A 26087-nucleotide genomic window follows, 5' to 3' on the forward strand; every position below is an offset into this window, starting at 1 on the left:
ACACGTCCAGTCCCACCAGTCCAACGTGTACCTTCAGTGCTCTGTTCACATTGTCATTACAATTCAGGAGTTGGCTTGAGGTCAAATTTTCCTGATTAACAAAAACATTCTATCATTTCCCTGTATTTATTCATTCACTCTTAAGTTCAAGGAGGGCCAACCGCGTGCTCGATGGCTTTGCATTGAATTCTACTGAAGCAGCTCTAGGTGGAAAAAAAGATGCAATGTTCACCTTTAAGGGGTTGCCATGCAGTTTGACTCGTTTTCTTTCCTTGCGCCTTTGAGTACTGCAACTAAGATGCGAGACACGCAATCGTCTGCACACTCGCAAACTTGCGCAAAAACCGCATTTTTTTACAATTTCCTGTGAAGAAATTTATATTAGTGCCTCAGACACTGCCACCACTCACTGCTGCCACGACCGTTTAGGTAAGAGCTTCAATGGATGACCACGTGGACTACTCTGCAGACCGGCTTCTTGGCCCTATCAAGCTCTTCAAGACTTTGAGTAAAACGCTTAAAAATAAACATTGTCATCATCCTAGTTGTCATTGTTCTTAGAATTATTAGGCATTTTATTTGCTGTTGGATTCGTTTGGCTAAAGCAAGGAAATTGCATATTATGCAAAGTGCTGGCCCCCCCGCCCCCCCGGCAGAGATCCTGGGTGTGCCGCTACTGCCAAAAGCCAATAAGGAGTCTAACAAAGTGAACGTGTCGGCTAGTTGGTTGAACATCTTGAACTAGGGAACAAATCAGCGCTACATGTGGTTGTTGTGTGTGCCTCTTCTGCACCCTCGTCTTTCGTGCTGTTCCCTAGTCCAATAAGGAGACTAGCTTCTGTTATAGTCTTACCTCACGAACAAATCAATTGTATGGCTTCAAACAATAAGCTAATTCAAACTTTGCAAAGAGTTTCGTTCAAAGTGGGAAACAGCTCTCTTCTCCCTCACTGTGCGACTTTTTTTCCAATCATTCCGATCGCCTATATCACGGCACTTCATTTTTTGCTCACAGGTACACTTGCGGACACACGTACAGGAGAAGCCATATGCATGCCCTCAGTGCCCCAAGACTTTCGTGCACAACTCGGCACTGACAGTACACCTACGGACGCACACGGGTGAGCGCCCCTACCAGTGTCCACGCTGCCCGCTGCGCTTCAGCCACCTGCGCAACATGAAGCGCCACGAGATCTGCATCCACACCCACGAGTACCCGCACGTCTGTGCGCTGTGCCACCGCGGATTCCTCGTCGTCACCCAATGGAGGCAGCATGTTCGCTCGCAGCATGGGCTCGAGTGCGACGACCTGGACGGCGGCGACGACGACTGCACCCCTCGACATGGCCGAAAACCGGGAGCCACTGCAAGAGCAGCAGTCAGTGTGAGTTCTCGCGTGAATTCGCAGTTTATAATTTGGCAGCTCGGAGAAGTCTGACTGCAACGAGAAAGTCTAGTTCACAGGTTCTGCCCCGATAGTTTGTTTTTTTGAACAGGAACCTTCTGTTACCGTTCGATACTTAACTACTTTCTTATGGGTACTTTTTTGATCAAACTTTCATTATTTATGTATTTTGACATGGTAATTTCAAATATGCAATTGATATTTCTGTGAAACAAGTAGTTATTAAACTATCAAGAAATTTATGTTTCTTGTGTGGGCTAGTGTGAAGGTGAAATGCTCTATGAAATGCTCGTTGTTATGAAGGAAACTGCATGTTAAAATGATGTTGAATGATCAAAGTTCACAGTGATACAGGAATGAATGCTGTAGTCTGATTTGGGCAAAAGTTATAGCATGTCAAATATTTTAAAGTAAGAACCTATATTAACCTCCAGAACAAAGTATTACTTTCTGAAAATGTTCTATTCATATTTGTTCATATATTATAGGCCTACTGCATTCTCGTTGTCTACCTTTCTGACAAGAAAACAATTATTGCAATAGGATAAGTAGAATCAGAGATATTCGGGAAAACAAGGTAAAACATTTCACAACATGTTCATGGTGACTATGGCAAAGACTAAATCGATCAAGGGTGATTCAGGAGTCCAATCAAGCAAAAATAAATGCTCTACGCCTACCTGGAGCAAAGGATTATGAAAAAATATTTGGGTCCACTTATGGCTCCAAAGAGCAGCATCTACCCTTAGAGGAGTATTGGCATGTATCTTTAAAGTCGTAGAAACTCCAACATACGCTTCTTGCATGTAAAAGGATGACACCTGGTAAGTATGATAGTTGGGAAACAGGCATAAGACATTTTAATTTGATACTAAAGCTGTCCCACCATGCCAGACCTCACATCGTCGACATTGCCACGACATCACGTAACAAAGCAAAATTTGCTTGCAATGTATAGCAGTAAGGCTATGTATGATGATGTGGTTCATAAAACAATGAACGAGGTTGCTGGGTACGGTTTCTTCCAGCTGCACTTAGTGTGGCAGCTGCAGCAATTGGAGGGTGATGACTGGAGCGAGCCAGAATTCGCATTGTCTTTTGCAGCGCTGATTTTGCATCGACTTTATCAGCGTTGAGATCGTTGACCTTAATAACTATTCAATGAAAGAATGAGTACTTAAAAGTATTTTTTTAGTATTGAAGTGGAGCTAATAGGAATGATCAGCCCAAGTAGCACATCCAGGAGAAAATTTTACACAGTTCCATGCTTGGCTGTTCAGTAGTCTTTTGATTATCTTAAACATGCAGTTCTAACAGCACGCTCGATTTCTCTTTGAAATTTGCTTCAAATTTACTTTTTCCGCTTGGTAAAAAAATTGAAGTCCTTCCGTAACTGTGGAAAACTAACTTTACTGTCTTATTTTGTACATGATCACATGAGCAGCTGTTCTTGTTTCTCAAACAGGTTAAACCAAGAGAAGGAAGTCTACCAGGCGACACAGTAGAGCCGTCAACTTTATCGGGGACCTGAAAAAGAATGCAGAGATCATCTAGCTGGCTCTCAACACCACATGGTGATACTCCACATCGTTGAGCTACAGACTTGTTACATGACTGTTTCAGCTTCCCGTATACTGACGTCCATGTTGCAAACCTTGCTGCAGTCATGGAACTGTTATTGCAGAAACTTAGCGGGCACATGGGCATTATATTCTGCATATGTTTTTTTGAATGTTGAAAAATAATTTTTTATCATTTTTGTTAGTTTGTTGCACTAGCGCAACTAAGCGTCTGCCAAGTGTTACTTTGTTTGCTTTTTTGTTTTGTTTGTATGTCACATGCCAAAACAGCACAGCTCAACATCAGTCATTTAGGTGAGCTTGTGCGTGTCATTGTGCTGAAATAGTCATAGGGCACATACATGCCATATAGAAAAGAGTATTAAGGTTATATATGTAAAGTTCCCATAACCATGTTACCTGTTGAAAACCAAAGTTTGTCTGGCCTTATCACCAGTCTCAGAGTTGAGTGTGTGTTGACTAGTCTTAAAGAATAATTATTTTGCAATGAAGTTCATTCAACTACCCTGTCCCATCTAAATTCAAGTTTCTGGCTTGATTGCATCTTAACTAGTCTTGTGAAATTATTATTTCACCTTGAACTATCTTGTCCTAACCAAATATTCATAGTTGTCAAGCTGCATTAGAAAGGTACATGCATATATGTAGCCTGCTGAGAATCAAAGCCTGCCTGGCCTTGTGGCCAGCATCAAAGTTTGATTGCATCTTAACTAGTCTCATGAAAGAACCGTTTTGCAATGAAGTTTGTTCAACCACCTTGTGCTATCCAAATTCACATTTGCCTAGCTGCATTCAAGAGTTAAGTTTGTGCATCTAGTCGAGTATCTAGAGAGACACTAGAGAAATATACTAAACAAGTCAAGATGGACAGATTACTCTTTCAAAACTCTCTGAGTATTTATTTACCAGAAGAAGATAACTTATTGAAAGAGAAACATAAACAAATGTTCCAATTTTTGGACTTCTCTGCCCAATGGCAGCACTGACATCATTCGTGTGGTGTCATAGATGTTAAAGTAATTTCACACATTTAGGTCATTTTTGTGCAAAAGAAGTCAACAAAGGTTATACAGAACTTTATCATCAAATGCTTCATAATCAGTATCAGTAAACAGGTAGTTAGCCGAAAAGAGATTGTACCTAAAATGCCTGATGTCTTGGGAAGCAGACGCAGGAACTGGCGTTGCAACCAACTTGCGCTTCTGAAAAAAAATTCAGGCATATTAAGCCTGCCATCACACTACGGTTGATACATTACCAATTACAGATATATATAATCTACAAAGCTAACCTAACTTTGTTTTTACATTTAGAGTCCCTTTGAAGTCCAAACCTGAACGTATAATTTTAAAAATGTACCCCTGCTTCAAAATGTTTAACTTCACTCATAGCTACCGCTATTTCAGGATTGTGAAGTCAGTATCGCGAAGCACTGCTAGCACTTTGGTGATGTATAAGAAAAGAAGTGTTCTCGCTCACTATCTGTAGTGGTTGCAGCATTACTGTAGACTTACTACACCTATTATAATAGATTTGCTGTCACTCCTGGATTGGCCTTAAAAACAAAGACAAAGGAAACAAATAACTTTTTTGAAGTGAGTACAAAATGCAGAAGTCGTCATGCACTGTACAAACAAATAAGACGACCCTGGAGAGCTGTATGATGCATTAACTTGTGTGTACAATGGTTAAACGTGCGTCACTAAATAATGTATCGTAGACATTTGTTATAACAGTCAATGATGTTACAGTACGACAAGCAGCAAAGGCACAATGCCATTACACATGGATGCGACCAGTTGAGATTCACCTTGGTGTAGTACTGTGTACCGTCCCGAGATCAGACTCAGACTACTGCGCTATAATTAACTGATAATACTAGTACGAATCCCCATAATCATTTGTAACAATACAAAATGAAGTTATTCCCATCCTTCAGGGCCATTATCATCAGCCTTTCATTTCTTAATCCTTAACACTGTTATGGTAAAACCTGCATCCACAAGTGAGAACATACAAAGTGGCCGACACGATACACCATGCCTTTACCACTCGAAAGATCTACGGCCTGATGTCCCAGGTTTTCAGAGTTTGATCATTTTACAGTTGGAGTTGGCATCAAAAGTTTACAGACCTGCAGCACCCGAGAAAAGAGCTGAATATTTCAGCCAGCCTGGAATTCGAATTTCCAGCCTGTACTAGTACAATGACCCTCGGTATAATGAATATGGATATAACGAATTATCTGATATGGCAAAAGTAAATCTAAAATTTTCCCCGGCAATAGTGTAATGTATCGACTCTGTGCTTTTATAACAAATATCGGATATAATGAAGGCGTTGTCATGTTGGATGCAATTTCATATTAACAGAGTGTACTATATGCAAAAAACATAATGCTGTACGGTTGTTCTGACTGCAGGCACAAATTTCTCAAAAAATCAACTTTTCGTGAAACTCTCGGTCTATAAATTTTAGGTGCTGACTGTATATCTATCCAAAAAGTCCATACCACTGTCAGCAGTTTGTGCTACAAAATGAGAATGTTTTCAGTGATTCAAACTGGTCTATGAATGTTGAAAAGTGCAAACACAGCTGTTGTTGTTGTTGTTGGCAACTTGACCACCAGAGGAAGTTCAGTCACAGCAGTACAAATGTTACCCTGGCATTTTATACGTGGCATTGCTGGTAAAGGTAGACTACAGTTTCACAAATGTTATAACATTTCTTTGCAATACTATTTACCGCTTTTGCATTGAACATAGAAAACTTTCTTTTTGGTGTCTTCTAAGTTAAGGCATTGTTTCCTTTTGTAACTACTAAAAGCTTACTATAAAAAATCAGACACTAGAATCTTTTAAATCTATGTCCTTGGTTAGGCTGGCTTCCGAAACATGCCTGGAGCAAAACGTTAGGGATCATTTGCCATTTCCCCACAGTGGTTGCATCTACTGTCTAGTCTTCAAGATACAGGCCTGGGACTGTCAGTTTCCTACAAGGGAATGCCATAAATGTGACCTTCAGCTAATGTATACTACGCCAGAATACATTGTTGCATGTTCACACAAATTAACAGCCGCAAAGCATCTGCATGCGGTTAGGATAATGTTAATTATTACAAACAGCATGGGAAATCATTGCCATTCATTCATGTTTCAGGCATGTGAGGCTCTTATGAATTTGAGTTAGAGTTGCGAAATGTTCCTGCCATCAAATAAGCAGCAACGGTGACTGTGGCTCCTCAAAGTACAGCAGAAACTCAGAGACACATTCTGAAAATAGTGCTAGAAAGAATATATATACTTGGGGAAGAAAATGGGTGATCAAATTGTATGATCCGAATGGAACATGTTCAGTGTTCTTTGCTGCTGATGCACAAACTGGAAAAACATGAACGGGGAAACATATCAATGATGTTCTGGTGCCACTATCATGCCAGAATGGAATGTGAACCCAAAATAACAAACTAGAAAGTACATCTCCTTACCAGTTACACCAAAACCACAGATTGCAATTAAGCACGAGAGGTGTTCTGCTCTTATGGTTTGCATTTCATTACAGCATGATAGCAAACATGTTAGTGTTGAAACAAACTAGTCAGCCTCAATGTAACGAATTATGCTCAGTTATTAGCATACTTCCAGCTTGTTAATGACACAGAAAGCATTGTGCAAGGTACCGGAATGTCAAGCAGCTTACTCTTTTTCAAACATTACCGCCGTGTAGTGACTTATTCGTACAGTAGCAAGCAAGCTCACACACATTGAGTTGACCTTGTAAACCATAATAATTCTGATCCAAGAGCTCTGGTGAAATGCATTATAGCAGAGTGGTCGATTCCCATCTGAGGTTTTTTGTTACATGTACAGAAACCAACTGCGTAAGTTCTGCGCTACTGATAATGAAGCCTCATTTGAAAGTGCGCTCAAGTTCATCCTGTGTACATCTAATCCACCTTTCGTGCTGTTTAATGTACAGTAGGCTTTCTTGATAGCAAGCTCCATTCAGCCAAATACTATAACATGCTGAACCTTCATTTAGCTTCTAGAAAACACTGTGCAAAGAAATATGCGACATGCTGTAGAAATGCATAGGGAATAGGAACGAAACAGGAGAAAGCCAGTAATGGGTTAACAACAGTAAAGGTATTAAAATCAGGTTATGCATCTTGCAAAAAGAATTGGCAACACCTAGGTGTTGTGAGATGCAGAACATCATAAGTGCCCACAACAGAAGGGTAGAAGAGATGGACAGGAGGAGGCGAATAAAAAAATTTCTTTTTTTCAAGATTTCTCCGCAGAGATGTGTATCCGTCAATGGTTGCAATTTTATAATTATTCTACATTGCATGATCCTTCATATGCACCATGAAAAAAAAAAAATTAGGCATTAGACTTTTTTTTATCTTTCTTTTCAGCAATCTGTGAAAGTGGTGGTACTTGTTTGGTCCCCAAAAAATCTGAAGTGTTACTACTTTCAAATTAAGCAGCTTTTAGTAAGTGCGTGTTACTGTAAGTGTTCATGGAACACTATTGAATAAGTTCTTGCAGTGACCACTTTTCCAGGGAAAACAGTCCAGAGGCTGGTCTCCATGAAACCAGATGCAGAGATGTTGATTCCTTCAGGATCTGGCCATGTACTGTATGCAGCCACTGCTGGGGGATTTTTTCATGAAAAATTGAGTGGAAGCCAGTGAAAGGTAATAAGAATGTTTCATGCAAAAGACGCATGCTGTTACCATGTTGCAGTTTTCACATCTTAACATTCGAAAAGTAGAAATTCAAAGCATCTACTTTGAACAAATGGTAACAACAGAGCAGCCAACATGGCAAGGACCAGACATGTGTACTAACCAGCACTACTACGTTCCTCGTTGAAGTTTGGTGAATCTGAACTATTTTGTTCCGTGCTTTGGCAAAATGGTTAGCTGTTTCATACAGAAGCATCTGCACCATTCACATAATGCTTGGGAGGACTTTTACATATTATCCCAAAGACATTTTTTTTTTTTTTTCAACACATACTTGCAGTATGCTATATACGCATATTCTGTCACATCATATCATTAATATACTGCTATCTTTGAGTATTAGAAGCGAGAGCCTTCTAGCAGTGTAGTTAATTGTTTGTAGACACGATGCTGCACGTGTGAGAACTTGTAGCCAATTGGTAGAGCTCCTGGGAAAAAACATTTTTTGCTGCTTTGGAAAGTTGATTGTTTACTGTCAGTGTTTGTTGTAATTCTTTTTTTTTTTTACATGGGTTATGAAAGCAAATGTTTAGCAAAAGTAGTGATTGGGTGCCCGTATAGGGCTCTCTGAGGAACATTATTATACGTTTTGGAAAAGTCCTGTCAAAGACTTATTTAGAGATAGCTCACAGCAGTGTCAAGAGAACAAGCAGTTGGTCTGAAATATATAGTCAATGACAATTGAAATGTTCATGTTATATGATACTGTTAGATTGCCACCCTTGTTCTGTGTTTGACTGCCTGCTTGGATGTTTGTAGATAACTGGAGTGTGCCTTTTTACTTGCACAACTATTTTGCAACATAGTTTGCATGTAAATTAAATGGGAAAACTGAAGTGTTCTTTTATTTTTCATGTAATGAAAAAATTGTAATGCTTATATTTACATAGCTGAAAACTGTTTACTGCACTGCTGGTCAATATCAGTGTTGTCTTCAAATTGAGTATTTTGTTGGTTGATACAGCTTTGTTACCCTACAATGTAATTGCCCTGTATGACAAATGACAGTGTTGTATTAGCCAAATTAGAGCTCATTGTCACTAGTACTGTTGCCATGGTAAGTAATTGCTAGTCATCACTGCCACACTATATTGTTTGGATGTTTCGTTACACATTATAGAGAACTATATGTATTCAGACACCTGTGACGTTTGTTTTTGGTTATGTAATGATCGCTTGAATTGTGCAGTGCTTGCCATACTTGCAGTTGATATTAGAGTGTATATAAATTTAGCAGAGCAGATATATCTAGTCATTGTTAATCATTTGCGCGACCCAAAATCTGTAGTCACGGGAATGTTTCACAGCACGTCCACAGAAAAGCAGAACCTGCAATGTTCATCACTGGTTGATTTTAATTCAGGACGTGCAACTACGAGATGTGACACCAACCAGACACGTGCAGGAAAATGGCCTGTCATTGACAAAGTAGCCCGCCACACAGCACCTACAACCAAATATAGCCGCAATTTGATATATACCCTTGTTAGGTTTGTGTTTGCAGCATGTAGTACAACGTTGTACGTACTTCCAAGATTAAATGTTTTCACCTGCCAATTTAGCCGTGGTCGTCATTCGTCTGTTCGAGCGATCTCGATAATTCTTGTACCATCCTAGCAGCTAGAAGGCTTATATCGGCAAGTACCGCGCATTCAAAGGGTAAGCAATTACTTTCCCCAGTCTACTTTATAACTAGGAGCCATTGGTAAACGTTATAAAATTGCCGAAACAATCATACTTACGGCTGCGACCGCCCAACTTTTCTGTCCCGAAATGTTTCCACTCGCCAGGGCTAGTGTGGGCATCCCGGTCGTTGTTGAACGACGAAAGCGCGCACGATATGTGCTGCTACATTCTTACCGCGCGTCTAAGTCAAGAATATTGGTTTACGTGCTCACTAGCACGACTACAAAAAGCTGAAATGGCAGCGAACTGACCAGCTTCACGCTAGACGAGGCAGTCAAGATGGCGGTGCTTAAATTTGGCGCCGGCGCGGGAGGAGGCGACCTCGTACTTTCCCCAGTCTACTTTTTAACTAGGAGCCGTTGGTAAACGTTATAAAACTGCCGAAAAATCCGTACTTACGGCATTGCGACCGCCGAACTTTTCTGTCGTAGTTCCCGAATTGTTTCCTCTCGCCAGGGCTAGTACGGTCGTTGTTGAACGACGAAAGCGCGCACGATATGTGCTGCTACATTCTTACCGCGCTAAGTCAAGCATATTGGCTTAAGTGCTCACTAGCCCAACTACAAAAAGCTGAAATTGCAGCGAACTGACCAGCTTAAATTTGGCGCCGGCGCGGGAGGAGGCGATCTCGTCTGCTATCGTTTCGCCGCCTCCACACGCGGCTAACAAAGCACGGGCAAGCCGTAATTCCAGAAGAAAGTTTTTATTTAAATACAATGGCTTATGTACAGAGAATGAACACACTAGTCTTCTTGACTCACAAGTGAAAAGTTTTCATGAACACTTAACTTAGGTGGGAGAGCTTCTCCTGCGCACACGGCGAGCGTGCCCCCGTCCTCAAAACGAAACTGCAAATGGCCACACAAGAAGCAGGGGCAGCGCGAACGTGGCGTGGCGTCTCACTTCTTTTTGGCGTCGCCGCTAGCTTTTTCGTGCTGTACCTGGATCGGGATGGCCTTCGGCTGCTCCTTGGGAGCGTTCTTGCGTGGAGCTTCCAGAGCCAGCAATCCGTTGGGCTGCAGGTGACACTTGACGGTCTGAGGATCGACGTCTTCCGGCAGGACGTAGCGGCGGGTGAACTCTCGTTTCACGTAGCAGCCGCGGTCGTCAGACTTCTCCTCGTGCTTGCCGTGAATGACGACGCAGTTGTCCTGAGTCTTGACGGAGATCTCTTCCGGAGTGAAGTTCCGGGTGTCGACGCGGATGGCAAACTTGTCCGGAGTGCAGGCGACAGAAGTGCCCTGCTGGGCGAGGCTGGCGTTGTTGGACGGCTGCTGGTGGCGCGGCTGGATGTAGAAACGCTGGTGGTAGTACGGCGGGTCGAAGAGCTCGCCGTCCAGGAACGAGCCGCCGAAATCATCGTCGAAGATGCGCCTCACCAGGTCAGAAGGGCCCCAGTAGTTGCGGCTGTTACCGCCGAGAAGAGGAAACAGTGCCATGACGCTCAGGTTTGCGTGATAACTCGCTTGCTCGCAAACTTCTCACTCGCAGAGCTCGAGATGTCTGACCGGCGTCGGGTACTCGCGTCGCTTTTAAACGGTTTCGCGTGTTTCTAGAACGATCTTCGAGAAAACGCGAGAAGTGCGCTCGCTGGAGTGACGTGATTGGTCGATTTCTGTCACGTGGTACGCCCGGGTCTCGCGCGCGTCGGCGTGCCGGCGTTCTAACAGGTGGGAAGCGTCTCGAATTTTCTCGAATGTTCGCCGTGTTTAGCTGGGTTAGGGAAATAACTGCCCGGTTATGCGAAATAAACTTGTGAAAGCTGCTTGTTCTTTCTCATCGCGATTCATACCAGTGTATATCGGCCGTATAATCTTTTATTCTTCAGCGTTGACGAGAAAAACTCGTTTTTCTGAGTAACGGGCAACGACCTCAGATGTTTACGGTTCCGTAGACTTGGCCCGCGTCTGGTGTTGTCATACGTTAACCAGCACACAGATAACGTAAAGACTATCAAGTAATGCTGTAATTGTGACATACTTTCTGCAGCAAACCGAGAAGGCGTCATATTGGCAGTTGTCATTGTTGACAACTGCCACGACGCCGGTGGTTACGCAACAAAAACAAACTCGCTCGCAGCTGTGTTATGCATGGTGTTATGTAGTGATGCCGTTCACTTGTTGACGTTATGGGGTGGAAACGACAAATCTCGTGTATCATTTCACGTTGTGAGAAGTTCTGCGTGTACTATATCGACGCGTAGCATGATTATGAAATAAAAGTCGATCGAAACGCGGAGACGTACGCGCGAGTACCGTTGTTTTTGTTTTTTCGCCGGAGATTTATCGGGGTTATTATTCGTGCTCAAAATTTAAACTGTGCAAATACAGCTGCACAGTTCTCGGGCGTACGCTGTGATGTAGTACGTTCACTTATATCGACATTGGATAGCTCACAGCGCAGCAGCGTTTTCACATATCTTTATTTAAATTAAGAGCTCTGTCTAGATTGCATGAATGAATTACATTGTTGCAGAGTGTTTAGAAAGCAAGAATTAACTGCATTTTTGCACATATGAGCGAGTATAAACACGCCGCAACGCATGGACGCTCACAGCGTCTGTTCAGATCGAGCTGCCTTCTTTGTGTGAGCTTTTGACACTGATCATTAATGTAACTGTGCTCAGTGCATGAATTAGCGGGACTATCGTAGTGAGAATCAATGGCACGATCAATTTATCTCTATATATGGCTCAGTTTTCGTCGGGAACACAATATATATTTCGCGATTTGATATTATCAGTTAATATGTACGTGTGCTAGAGGTTTTCAGATTAAATCTTCTTGCTAAACAGCTACAAGCTACCTCGGAAGCCTACCAGGCCATTAGCGGGAGCTGCAGTTTGCTGGCTAACTGGCCGCGTCTGTCGAAGCTATAGCTTTAAAAGCGTACAGAGTTTCTTATTATATTACAGTGAGAAACCATGCATATGGGGTTTAAGTTCTCAAAACGCTCCAACAGCACGTTCCAGCATGTTTTCTGAGAGAAAAAGACACACTATTCAATCTTCGAGCTCTGAAAATGCGCAACTAAATATTGGGCACGAATTAATTAAATAAAACGATGCAGTAATTGGGTCTATTGCCCACATACTGGATTTCTGCACTCCTTAGTCTCCAGCCTATACGTGCTTGCCTAAAGCTAGGTCTATAAGCTCACCTGTGGCTAACCAGTACTATTGCAGTGTTTGTATAAAAAAAGTATATATATAAGCATAAAGCAAGCAGCACAGCATATTGCCATAATTAAGCTAGTAGAAATTTAATTCATGCATGGACTTCATAACACGTGGAACTGATGTGCTCAGTTATGCATGCAAAGAATTATGCTGATATCTCGGACACTGTACTGATACAGATACTCTTCAAAGGCAAGAACAGCTAGCTGTTCTTGCCCTGAACGAAAAAGTGTATGCATATCTAATGACCGGTACACTGCTAGCAATTACAATATGGTTAGCTAAGTTCTCTGTACAGTTGAATGTATACGAGCTACATGTCCAAGTATGGATGAAGCAATAGAAATGTTGAAGTTGAGAATAAAACATATCTGTGCATCATTTCTAGTGCTTAGCACAAAAAACTTGAGACATGCAGGGAAAGACAGAAGGAAAGACTTTTTACACAAGTGTGTTATAATGTGCCTTCTGTCTGTCATAGTCTCAAGTTATGTGCCCTGAACACTAAAAAATATGCCATGTAAACACATTCAAAACTACATCCTTGCAAGCTAGGTTTATATTTGTGCAGTTAGCCTATCATTAATTAATTGCACCCAACCACCTAGGATGCCGTGACATTGCATGTAAAATGTAAATTAAATTGGTTAATGTAATGCCAAGAGGGATACCAAGACAGACATGTGAAGCAAGTGTTCTAGAAGCAGTGCTTTCATGAATGTACTTGAGACTCTTCTCTGCTAGCATATGCTTTCCGGAATAAATTTGCACAGACTGTGTCTCATAGGGATAATATGAACCTGTATATATGGTACACAGCTACAGGTAATGAACAATGAGTGCTAAAAACACTAATACCTGTGCTACTTTATTAGAAAAAAATTGCCTGTCACAGTGGCTGCTGAGCAGGCATTTGCATTTCGATGGCGATATGCAGACATGTTCGTGTACTGAGATTTAGGTGCATGTTAAAGAACGCTTTGGTCTGACATAACCAGGCATCTAAATCTCTGCTACAGTCTTTCTCATAGCCTCAGTGTTGTGTTGGTATGTTAAACCGTGCAAATCAATCATTAGAAAAAAGTTGAGCAATCTGTGACACTTTAGGCAGACATGTACTGAAGAAAGAATTTAATGGAATATACCATTTATTTATTTATTTATTTAATCTAAAAAGTCCTTATAGGCCTCGTGAGAGGCATTGGGTAAGGGGGGCATCACAAAAAAATGAAAACAGCATGCATAGTTGGTACATAATATACATGCACGATTAATTGGCATAATAATGAATATTCATGATTTCCTGCGTACGCTGGATGATTACACAAAAATAATTATAGAGGTGACAGGCTTATTAGAGTATAAAACAAAAGGTACAGTTCGCATAAGAATAGGCAATTCAATGTCGTATTCATAAGAATACAAAAATAGCAACTACAACAAAAAATAACAATGGACCCATAAATGGAAGGGTTACATCAGTATTGCATAAAAAAATATATTGGACTGGTGACGTTCTAATCAGAGAAAAAAAAAAAAGAAACCTAGTAATACAAGAAAGAGAGCAAAGTGATCCCATAAACAAAAAAGCTAACAGAAGGCATATCATGAAGAAACATGAGAAGAAGGGGACACGCATTTTTGTCGAGATTACGCAATGAAATGCTGGCGGAATTTGTCAGGATTTTTTTCGGAGACAATGGAATTAGGAAGGGCATTCCATAATCGAATGGCGCGGGGAAGTGCCGACCAATTGAATGCTTGAGTGTTTCCGTATATGCGAGTGAAGCTGGGGTGATTATGTAGCCTGCGTGATGTGCATGGTGCAAATTCTAGCCGCAAGGAAGATTTCTTATCCACATGAACGTACTTATGAAGCAGAGATAAAAGAGCGAATTCACGATGGATACTGAGGGGTGGAAGTGAAATATCCAGTTTTATTTGCGAAATACTAGAATTGTATGTGTAGTTATGTGGGATATACCTTGCGGCCCTATTTTGGACAGATTCTAATAAGCTGGTTAGGTTCTTATGGTAAGGTGACCAGATTGGAGAGGTGAATTCAAGCTGCGAGCTAACAAACGTTTGGAAAGCTAGCTTACGGATGTTGGAGGGTGATTTGCGCAGGGTTCAACATAAGTACTCTAGTGACCTTGAGGCATTAGCACATATGGTAGTAATGTGATGGTTCCAGGAAAGGTTTGGCACGAAATTAATTCCCAAGTACTTGTATGAAGTGGCTGGGGAAATTGGGTTGTTATTTATGTGATAAGAGAACATAGAGATGGAGTGTTTGCGAGTAAAAGAGATGACTTTACATTTAGATGAATTTAGGGTCATTAACCAAGTGTTGCACGAATCAAAAATAAGCTGAAGAGATGGTCATGGGGGCCGGTTATAGGGTGGTAGACAATTCAATCGTCTGCGAACAATCGCACGCTAAATTATTAGGAAGATCATTAATGTATATGTCAGGCATAGTAGTGGCCTAAGAACGCTACGTTGAGGTACACTGGAAGTAACATAGCAAAGAGGCGAGGAAATATTGTTAACTATTGCAAACTGTTGACGGTTAGAGAGCAAGTTCCAAAGCCAAGTTAGTGTCTGTGAATCTAATTGCAGTGCAAGTTAACTTTGAAATCAGGCGATAGTGCGCTACACGATCGAACGCTGTCGAAAAGTCGAGAAATATGCTATCGATCTGTATATTACGGTCCATGTCAAAATGCAGGTCATTGTAAATTCTAAAAGCTGGGTCTCACATGATAAGCCTTTCCTGAACCCGTGTTCATTAGTGAAGAAAAAGTAGTTCGATTCGAGATGGTTGTATATGTGAGAGGCAATAATCTACTCGAGCATTTTACAATGAATACATGTTAGTGAGATTAGCCGGTAGTTATCTGGTGAGTATCTGTTACCATTTTTGAATATGGGAACTACTTTGGCAGTCTTCCAACCAAGCGAGAGCTCTCCTGAAGTGAGTGACTGTCTGAAGATGTGATAGAGTATTGTGCCAGAAGTATTGACGGTTTTCTTTAGTATTTTTGAGTTAACCTCGCCGATGCCACAAGAATTAGATAGCTTAAGATTGTTTATCAGCGATACGATACCGTCGATAGAAATATCGATGGGCGTCATGAACTGATAGTTCAGGTCGGGAACCTCAGGTATAGTGGAATGATCTTCCGCACAAAATATAGAGGAGAAGTATGTGTTGAAGCATGAAGCACTCTCATTGTCAGGAAGGGGGAGGTGGTCGCTATTGTGCAATGAAATGTCATTGGTATTGCGGCTCGGAGAGATCATTTGCCAAAATTTTGGGAGGTTGAAATGAAGCAAGGCTGGAAGATCGTGTGAAAAATATTTATCTTTAAGCAGCAAATAAAGCGGAGTTGTAGTTTTTAAAACATTGATTGTATTTTTCCCAGGACGATGGGATGTCTAATTGTTTAGCGCTCCTGTAAACTTATTTCTTTTTGTTTCTAAGTCGCCTGAGGGAATTGCTAAACCAAGGGTTTGATTTATCGCTCGATATTTTGATCACTGGGATGTACTGGTTTATTAATGGTTTATTAATTTATCTTGGAAGAGCACCCAACTTTCCTCGGCCGTTCGACTGTGCAAGGAAGGAAGAAAAGCATTATTGAAAAAGAATTCGAGGTCAGCATTAATGGCAGCATAGTCACCCTTGCTATGGTTACGAATTGCTTTGCTTACTGTACCCGTATATGGTAACGGTATGTTAATATTTAACTGGAGCAGTTTATGGTCACTAAAGCCATCCAGGTAACTTATTTGCTGATTTGTTTCCGGATTGCTTGTAAGTACTAAGTCCAAGATATTAGATCCGCGAGCGGGTTGGGTGACAATCTGGGAGAAGTTGAAGTCTAGGATTAAATTAATGAAATCTAATGACATTCGGCAGCTAGAGGTCAGTATTTCCCAGTCAATGTGCGGAAAATTAATATCCCCCAAAAGATAAACCATATCTGCTGGGCAGGCTCTAAGTGCATTATTAATACTGTTGTGAAGATCGGTGATAAAGGTTTGGTTTAAATCGGGAGGACGGTAACGGGCACTAATTAGCACTTTCATGGAACGGGTTAGACAGACGGTCCAAACAATCTCGAGATTTGGGTCAGAGTCAATGCAGTAAGATGTAAAGATTTTTTTAATTGTGAGTAAGACACCACCGCCTCGCCTGTCAAAGCAGTCACGCCGGTACATATTGTAAGTACTCATGAGGGAAAACAGTTCGTTATTAGAAATATCTGGGTGCAGCCACGTTTCGGTAAGAATGATGACGTCAGAATCGGCGTCTTCAAGAAAGGAACTTTATCATGCTTTGATATTAAGCTTCGGATGTTAGTAAATGATAACGATATTGGTGATCTAATGGGAGGTCGTGATTCATAACGGTCCTGGGTGCGCATGTGCCTTTTTAGCTACCTATTGCACTGTACAACCGTTTGCGTGACAATATCATATACATATGTCGTCGTACCCATGCACAGTTTGTTGACAGATAACTTATACAGTTTGTTTTGAGTCTTAGAGAATTCTATCAGTTTCCTTCTAGCTTGACGAGTGGTAAATCAGAAGTATTGAGAAGGGAAAATGATGAGGCTTTAAGCTTACGCGCAGCTGCCAGAACCTGTTGTTTGTCTTTAAAGAATGTGAATTTCGCTACAAGAGGCCGATGCTTATCTGCATTGTATGTGCCTAACCGGTGTACACGTTCAAACTGTGTACCAGTTGTTTTATTTCCAACTTTTCCACGCAAAACTTTATTACTTTAAGCTTTGATGATGCCCAATCCTCTGCTGAGTCATCTTGTATACCAAAGAACAGTAAGTTAGATCATCGCAACCTGTACTCTGTATAATCGCACCTAGACTTGATTGGTATGAGCCGATTACGAACGCCATACAAAGCATCGGTTCTCGCGGCTGAATCGGCCGAGCGCTCCGAGGGAGCGTTTGCTTCTAGGGGCGTTACCCTTTCGTTAAGAAGTTCGATTTTGCTCTGAGCAGCTGCTAGTTCGTCTCCAGTACTTTTTATTTCAGCATGTAATAGAGCATTGCCTTGCTCAAGCTCGGTCACTTTTACTAGCACTGGAGCCTCACCCTTCTTCGTACTTTTGAGCTCAGCAGCGAGTGCTGCATATGCTTCTTCTAGTTTACAAATTCTGTCTACGATGCCAGCAAGAGTGTCGGCCTCAGCCTTGGTCATTGGACCAGGGTTGGACTCAATATCATCAGAAAGCATAATTAACAATTCCAGCAACACACAACACAAATCAGATGAAATAGCCAGTGATTGCTTCAGTACATCTAGCAGCTCTACAGGGCACGACACCTTGAACAAGTAGTAATCGCTGGTCTTCTCACATGAAGAACCAGGGAGGTAGCTAATCTGCAAAAGCAGTTTGCGTGAATTCGTCATCGCAGATGCGGTGTCGTGGCCGAAGCCATCGAGGTCTGGATGGCTTTTAAATCGACCGCTGGTGGCGCCGAACGTGCTTTTACTCCGACCTTACTGTTGTGGTTTTACTCCGGCCTTACTGTTGCATGCAGTGTCTTATAACTGAGTCCTGCCTTTGTTAATCTTACTTGACACAGATCTTGAGGTCTAGGTTATATGCCACCTACACAGAGTCCCTCTCAAATATTTAGAAACCACACCACTTGAACAGAGTTGCTATAGCTGGGCAATCTAGTGAAAGGCCTCTGTGGCATTATTTTACTCCAATTTTCATGAGTTTGACAGTAGGTTTTCAGCCCTATAGTGACACCAGAAGCGAAAAAGAGCCCCCTATCAAACCATATATAGCTATATGGGTCCATGCAAACATTGAGCGAACCGTGGAGTGGTGACCAATTGGCTGCTGAAGCCCATGCTCAGATCTCTACGCCAATTCCTTCCATCAGCCGCCAATTAGCGCTACTAATGCCCATGCACAGTGAATTCAAGAGCATAGGTTATATCATTTCGCCTATTATATCAGTATTCTCTGTATCCTTTCATCAAAATCGCACTAATCAGATGTGCTTGTGTCACCTGTCTTGCAAAAGTTACAATGAGACTCCTATATACTTATTACTGCTCTTATTGTTATTTGTGTTGATTGTGTGGCCCCCTTTCACAACTCATCAAAGAGTTCTATAACGAATGCTGTAATGTTTTCTTCTCTTACCTGGGAATGAGATTGACTGATTGACCGACAACACGCTGAAACATCTCCGGACAAGACTAGAGGTCCGTTACAACGATAGGAAGCTCAGCTCACAAGTGGCACAGTTCTTTGATAGGGATACATTCCACATGCCAAAAGCTTAAAGGCCAGTTCAATCGTGATTGGAGCTGCTGATAGGCCATATGGTTCGCCTCTTTATGGAACTCATGGCAGTTGCAAGGTAGGTGCGCAGAAGAAGACTGTTCTATCACCTGGACGTCATGCAGTGCCATCAGGGCAAAGAAGGCATGGTTCAACAACCATTCCAATCACAAGTGGATTGGCTCGTGAACTTTAGACAAAACAGTGCAATCTGCTCCTAGCAGGAAAATAAATGGGTCTAAGCATCCCATATGACTTTGCTGGCGACATGTTGGCCCTGCTGCTGTATAGATGACATTTTTCTCCAGAGTTATCGCCCGACGTATGTGTTGATCTGTACTCATGTGAGCCGAAGTTAGATGTTATCACACCAACCATAGCTTCTTTTTTTTTCTTGATTTTTTTATTTTAATGAGATAAAAACAAAAGGAGGGAGTCTTTGGTTGTCGTATGCTGGCGATGGCTACACCTGCTGGCGTAGTTAAAATTATAATAACAAAACTGAAGAGAGAAGAAAAGCTACTGAGCCTGTCTCAATCCTGTCCAGGGAAGGCCTCAAACAACAGGTGTTTCAAGGTAAATGCTACATTCTGAAGATGTGCTAGAATAAATACTGGCTAACTGCAGGCAGAATGTAGCACAAGAAGACAGTTCTTTGGACGAGCGCACATGCATCTATTCGCACAAAGGCTCGGAAAGGGGCAGTAGTGAGCACCACGAAATCAACAGAGGGGAAAGTGCAGCCTTATGGCAATGTCAATGAACACAATGTTATCCATCTCTATCCTACAACTGCTCCACCGAGATGAACAACATTTTGCTCCACTTTCTGCTTTGTTCATTTCATGGTGCTCACTGCTGCCCCTTTCCAAGCTTTTGTGCGAGTGGATGCGTATGCATTACTTTCTTTTATCTTGTCCTTTGATCGCGTGTCATATATTAAACCTGTAGTAGCATGCCAAACCTTTTTTCTCAGCTACCCTAACCCACCTAACATTAAAATTTATCTCACCAGCGCACAAGTATTTTCACTACTGGTTAATATTACGGTTTCCTTGTAATGCATTCTTAGAATACACATTCCTTGTTCTTAGAATACACATATATTGATAGCAATGGATGTGGCTATGCAGTGTGAATAAAGTATGATGGCAGTGCGTGCTCAAGAGACTATTGCCCTAGGCTAGTGATCTGTCATAATGCAGCACCAACAATCTGGGCACATTGGCTCAAAGGACCCAAATGCAAAATGTATCTTTTTGCTCACTACTGTATGTCCCTGTGCGGTTTTTTTTTTTTTTCCCCCTCCAAGTTCATTGCTTACTTTTTTGTTGTATTGTGCTGCATTTAACATTGTTTCAGGGTGCATATGGTGCCGTTTTTCATCTCGGAGGAGGCTTCTATCTGATGCATAGTGTTACTATACTATCTGAGACGTGCCCTGTGCAAATCTGATTCTTGTTCATTTTTGTGCAACCTCCCCTCTATAATGCCTTGTGCCACTAATTGTTACGGAAAAAAAAGAATGGTTGACGGGAGGACGGTCGCTGTGGTGGCGGTAAAACACTGCATGCGTTAATGCATAAGATGTGGATTCGACTCCCACCCGAGACAAGTCGTCTTCTACTATACTATACTTCAATAAAAGAAAAAGCATAGTATATTTCAACTGTCTTCACCCATTTGCTTCAGATTAATTTCATGTCGGGCCACACTACGATGAGCTTGTGCATGCTGAAGCAAAGCAATTGCCACAACATGCCCTTCCACAGTACATGGCCACACCTCTCAATAAAGCTATAAAATGAACAAGGAGTTTAATTAGAATTAGAAATTTTGCTTCTTTTTTTTTCATTACAGACTTCATTAACTCTTTCACAATCAGTATGTGAAGCGAATGTAACAGTCATCGCAAGAAAGTTATATGTAGAAACCCTGAGGCCAAATTGTAATTTCATTACCATGTAGTATTGATTCGTTGGAGCCTGAAGCAATGACAAGTTCATTTTTGTAGCCATAGCTAAGGTAATCGTGCACAAGTTACATATTGCCCTCGAAATTCAGGCAACACGCTGAAACATCTCCCTGGTTCTGTCTGAAATCAGTTATCTATTAGCTGTAAGAAAAATGCAGTTTGGCAGAGATCTACAAAGCTCTGAATTAAATCTTCGTCCGTGGGTTACGTGATTTGATATTACTGCTCAGGCTTTCCTCAGAACGTTGCTATTTTGCCATATGCCAATGCACAGTGCTTATGAAGTAATCTTATTTACTTACCGTATTCAGAGTGACCGCGTCGTTACAATCTGAGTGCAGAAATAAGCGCAGGTTTCCTATGTATGCACCGGCAAGCCGCTCAAAGGGCAGCTCGTATCAGCGCATCGAAGATTAACAAACTGCCCGATCAACTAGGTATAGTACAAAAGAACTTTATTAACAGCACAACGCAAATCAAACTTGCGCACTAGTACAAAAAAAAAAAAAAAAAAGTTGAGGCGAGGAAGGCTCCGAGACCAGCTCGCAACAAAGGTCTTCCCGCTTTGGTTTACTTGTCTTCTAGTGGTCCGAAGTCGCCGCTAGCTCAGCGGCCACGCCAGTTGAGTCAAAGAAACATTTTTCTTAAATTACTGAATCCTTGCACACACAAAACAAAAGAAAGTCCAGTTCATAGTTAGTGCTCACTTCTTGTCGCCGCTGCCGCTGGACTCGTGGCGAACTTCTATGGGTATCGGTTTGCCTTCGTCCCTCTTCGGAGGCGGGTTCTTGCGAGGAGCTTCCAGAGCAAGGTAGCCCGTCGGAGTCAGCTGACACTTCACAGACTCGGGGTCCACGTCCTCGGGCAGGACGTAGCGGCGGGTGAACTCGCGCTTCACGTAGCAGCCGCGGTCGTCCGACTTCTCTTCGTGCTTGCCGTGGATGATGACGCTGTTGTCCTTGGTCTTGACGGTGATCTCTTCCGGCTTGAAGTGTCGAGTGTCGACGTTGATGGCGAACTTGTCGCCAGTGCAGGCCACGGACGCGCCCGGTTGCTGTTGCCGCTCCGCGACGGCTTGACCCAGCCGGCTGGGCTCCAGGTAGAACCGCTGGTGAAGGAACGGCGGGTCGAACAGCTCACCGTCGAGGAAAGAGGTGCCGAAGTCGTCGTTGAAAAACCGCCGGGCGAACTCGGAGGGACCCCAGTTGTCGCGGTACAGCATCGGGAAGAGAGCCATTTCTGCTGTAGGGACGAGGTTGCGTTCGAACAGACGCAGGTGCAAGCTTCAGACTCGCGTCGAGGCTGACGAATGCTCAAATTCTGAGCGAACGCCGCGCGTCCACCCGCTTTTATACAGGCGAGTCGTCTGCTTCTGGAGAATTCTCGAAAACTCGAGAGCTGGGGAGAGCGCGCGAGACTGACCCACCGAATGCGAACGCGGATTGGCCCGGATAAGTCACGTGGGCGAGACCGCGCATGCGTTTTGGTTTGTTGCGTCGTCTGCTGCGGGTGGGCGGTGGCGAGGCGGTTGTGTTTGTTTCTAGAAAGTTCGCGCGCATTCGCGCGTCCGAGTGTAGCGTTCGTTTCTTTCAAGTTTCTTTCGTTTTTTTTTTTTTTTTTTCTTCGTTTTCGTTCCTGAGTTACTCATTGCGTATCGGCGGATCGTGGGCTTTGCGTAATGACGCAAGAAAGCTATGACCAAGGTAACTACGCACGTCCATTTATGGTGGGATTAGGAAGTTCGTTACAGCAGAAATGGAGCGTAACGCTACAGTTAACTAGAATAGTAACGCTAGCCGCGTTTCATTAGAGACGCGCTGTTACCTTTATTTGAGCGCGGATATTCGAACGCCGGCACGTGCGGGTTTGTCGAAGTCCATACGTGGATTTAACGTGCTGTTTATTGTTTTTTTTTTTTTTTTGTCAGAAATACGGCGATGAGTTTGATACATATATCCCGTTGGGTTTCTGAGTAAGCCCGCTCAGATTCCGCGACGCCAGCGAACCGCATCTTCCTGAACTGCAGTCTACATTGTCATTTGAAAGAGATAAGTCTGCACGTTGCAGACTATATCGCCGTACACGGGCAGGGCCATAGAGGCTATGGCAGGGCCTAACATATGTATGATTTGAAAATTTCACTATCGCGCTTACTACAGTCGACTGCCTAAAATGCACCATTCCTACTTCGAACACCCTGAACATAAATGCAAACACTTACGTTTTTTTGGCATATCAAATTGGATGCTCGGTGTTCCTTCGTTCTGACTACTTCGAGGAGAAGAGATTCTGGCAGATTTTAAGAGCTAAGGGAGAAAACAAACACTGACCACAAAGTATTTTAGGGAGGTTAACGTTTCGGTTCCTACTTAGAAATTGAGTAGCGGTAAAAGGACAGACATAAGAACGACAACACATGGCGCAAACTTCCAACTGTTTATTTCGAGAGAAATGCATACTACGCATTAATCTTACATGGACCTCATTGCGCATGCGCAACTAAGACATGATAGTGTCAAAGATGGCTCGCGCACACGACCATTCAAGAAAGCCAGTTCCTCTCTTGCAGATAGTGATAGGTATGCAGTGCTCACGCATTTGTCTGTAAATTTTGAATATCACTGCATGGCGTTCACAATGAAGTTCAAAGCGATGAATCGGCTCGCTTAAAGCACGTCGAATGAACTAAGTGACGTACTGGTAGGAAACTATTATTTCGTTTTGATTGAGAGCGTTCCCCGTTTGGATGTGTAGTGACACTAGATAAATGCTTCCGCTGTGATGCTTACGCATGATCTTAATTGCGTACATTCACGCAGTCATGGCCTGACGAAACGCAATGTTCAGCAAGCGCGTTCGATGACAAGGTGTTGCTTCTAACGTCATTGTGGGGCTGCTTGAGCCAACCGCGTCTCGAAATTTGCACTGTCGCTGCATGTTGATAGGCGCGTTCCGACCCAAACCGCGGCGGAATTCCGCCGTATTGTCGATTTCATGTTTCAGGAGACAATTCGTTACGCTGTCTTGCCGGGGCACGTCACGTGACAAGTAAGAATAAAATTTGATCGATGGGGTTTGGCAGTCCCAAAGCGACGCAGCTATAGCTAGGAGATGATGAGGCACTGTGTAGCCTCCTCGATAGTGCAAGACCGGTGCACTTAGATCCGTGACGTCATGCTATAGCTTGCCCGACTGCCACTGGAATCTAAAGGGGACGCTCCCGAGTAAGCCGCGGTGATTTTGACGTCACCGCTTTGGTCACGTCGGGCTCGGATATGGAAATTTCGGTCCACGTAGCATGACGTCATAAAGCAGAGTGCGCAGCCCAGCCCGCACCTTGGCCGAGCCAGACTCCGGCATCGGCAGAGAGGGCGCATGCGTATAGCGGTATTAAGCTCAGATACACTGAATCGCTTGAAAAGTAAGGATAAGGTATAGCGAATTAGGAATTGCACAGTATGCGTTTGCCAAGTCTTGGGGCGATTTCGGGCACCGACACAATAGACACCTGGGACTTCGATCCAAAGAATGCGAGAGCTCCAGATTGGCATACAACTGCGTAAGCTTTTTTTTTTTTAACTTTATTTTATTATTTTTCTTTCTTTTTTTTAGTTCGATACATTTTTTGGGTGCTTTTACGGAAGCAGTGGTAAATACCTTCATGAGATATCCGACTGTTCATGTAGCTAATTTAGAATAATCAGTAATTATTTTTAAATTATCTTTATGGTACATGTTGCAATTAATGCCGCGCAGTAGTGCACTAGTGTTTGCTTATTAACAGAAATTGCAAGACTACCACCACTTTCGAGGTATGGGGCCTTAAACTGTGCGACGTAATATTGATTAGCAGTTACCTAAAAAGAGAGAGAGAGAGAGAGAGAAACGTGCGTCTTGCACGTTTTTCGGGACGATCTTAACATTTCGGGACGATCCCAACTGTACGCGACTGTTAGCAGATTTTGTAGACTGATATCTCGAAAGTGGCGCTATTCTTAGGATTTGTGCTAAGCAAGGCATGGCTTTACTATCGTTCCGTTTCAATGTGGCAATTCAGACACGTGCCGTTGAAGTGAATAATGAAAACGTTAATTACTGAATGTTTTTAATTAGCCACGGGGACTTTGCACAAGCATCGCCCGCAGCTTCAGTTAACCCACCTTAACAAGGCCAAACTTGCGCGATATATGGAGCGCTCCGTGCGACGAAGAAAAAAAAAACTCCGAATATATATATATATATATATATATATATATATATATATATATATATATATCAACTGATTAATCTCGATTCATTTATTCGAAAAATGGGAGAATTACAATTGCCTCGCAAAAGGCACTACTGGTAATAAAATCACTTACAGCGCTTGTCGAATGGCTGCCGTTGTGCTACAGTTGACCTGCCGAGGCGAGGCCGAGCCGCTGCTTAAAGCCCCCTCTTCCCCCCTTTAAGCACTACCTCTGCGCCATGCGGAGGGTCTGCTTTAGGGTGACTACCTGAGTGGTAGGGTGGTTCGGGGTGATTTTTTTCGCCACGGACGCCGGCGATTACGTCGTCGCCGACGCCGGATTTTCTGCGACACGGAGCCCTTAACGCTATCGCGTTAAAACATTATATATGACCCTGCACGCGTTTGTGTGGTCGTCGAGAAGCGTGAAAGATTCGCCGCAGTCATCTAGAGCGTGTTAACGGTCCGACCGCGGCGGCCGAGGACGTTGCCTCGTGAACTCGGCTGGCCCACAGACCACCGACAACGCGGCCTGTTATGACTCCTCGCAAGCCAACGTAACGCGTACGCGGGCGAGTGAAAGAACGTTCCACAACAGGCTTTAGTCATTTTCTTTTTTCTTTCTTTGGCATTCCGATACCTCCCCCCCCCCCCCTCCCCCGCTATTTTTGCTGTACCTAAGCCCTTCACCGTTAAAGCACGACCACCTCTTTCCGTCTCCTACAGACACGCACTACCTGCGCACTACCATACACGTGCGGAGCGTATACTCGTGTCATGGCCTCTGGGATCGCAGACCCCGCGCACCGTCCGATCTCAGAGACCATGCTAATAGTCTCGCAGGCCAGTTCAGTCGTCTAAGATTGTGCAGTTCCGCTTGCGCGCGCATTAAAACACAGTTAATTGTAGTAGCACACTGGGTGTCGTCTACCTTTTCAGTCAAAT

At 43.0% G+C, this 26087-nt stretch overlaps 4 protein-coding genes across 4 annotated transcripts in view; 2 read left to right on the plus strand and 2 right to left on the minus strand.

The window, feature by feature from the left end:
- The window catches only part of LOC119433504 (zinc finger protein 709), a 37666-nt gene extending 28380 nt beyond the window's left edge, over positions 1-9286 (plus strand). Inside the window, exons 9-10 of the mRNA XM_037700742.2 lie at positions 1016-1384; positions 2871-9286. Coding sequence (XP_037556670.1) covers positions 1016-1384; positions 2871-2936 — 435 coding nt within the window. The 3' untranslated portion in view covers positions 2937-9286. The remainder of the gene's footprint in view (positions 1-1015; positions 1385-2870) is intronic.
- The window catches only part of LOC119433311 (alpha-crystallin B chain-like), a 407637-nt gene that overhangs the window by 262382 nt on the left and 119168 nt on the right, over positions 1-26087 (plus strand).
- LOC119434079 (alpha-crystallin A chain) lies at positions 10109-10959 on the minus strand. Its single transcript, XM_037701396.2, has one exon. The coding sequence runs from the start codon at positions 10858-10860 to the stop codon at positions 10321-10323; it is 540 nt and encodes a 179-aa protein (XP_037557324.1). The 5' UTR covers positions 10861-10959; the 3' UTR covers positions 10109-10320.
- Positions 21382-22278, minus strand: LOC119432363 (alpha-crystallin A chain). The gene has a single exon (XM_037699530.2). The coding sequence runs from the start codon at positions 22146-22148 to the stop codon at positions 21615-21617; it is 534 nt and encodes a 177-aa protein (XP_037555458.1). The 5' UTR covers positions 22149-22278; the 3' UTR covers positions 21382-21614.

The sequence above is a fragment of the Dermacentor silvarum genome, chromosome 11 (assembly GCF_013339745.2).
Source record: "Dermacentor silvarum isolate Dsil-2018 chromosome 11, BIME_Dsil_1.4, whole genome shotgun sequence".
NCBI lineage: Eukaryota > Metazoa > Arthropoda > Arachnida > Ixodida > Ixodidae > Dermacentor > Dermacentor silvarum.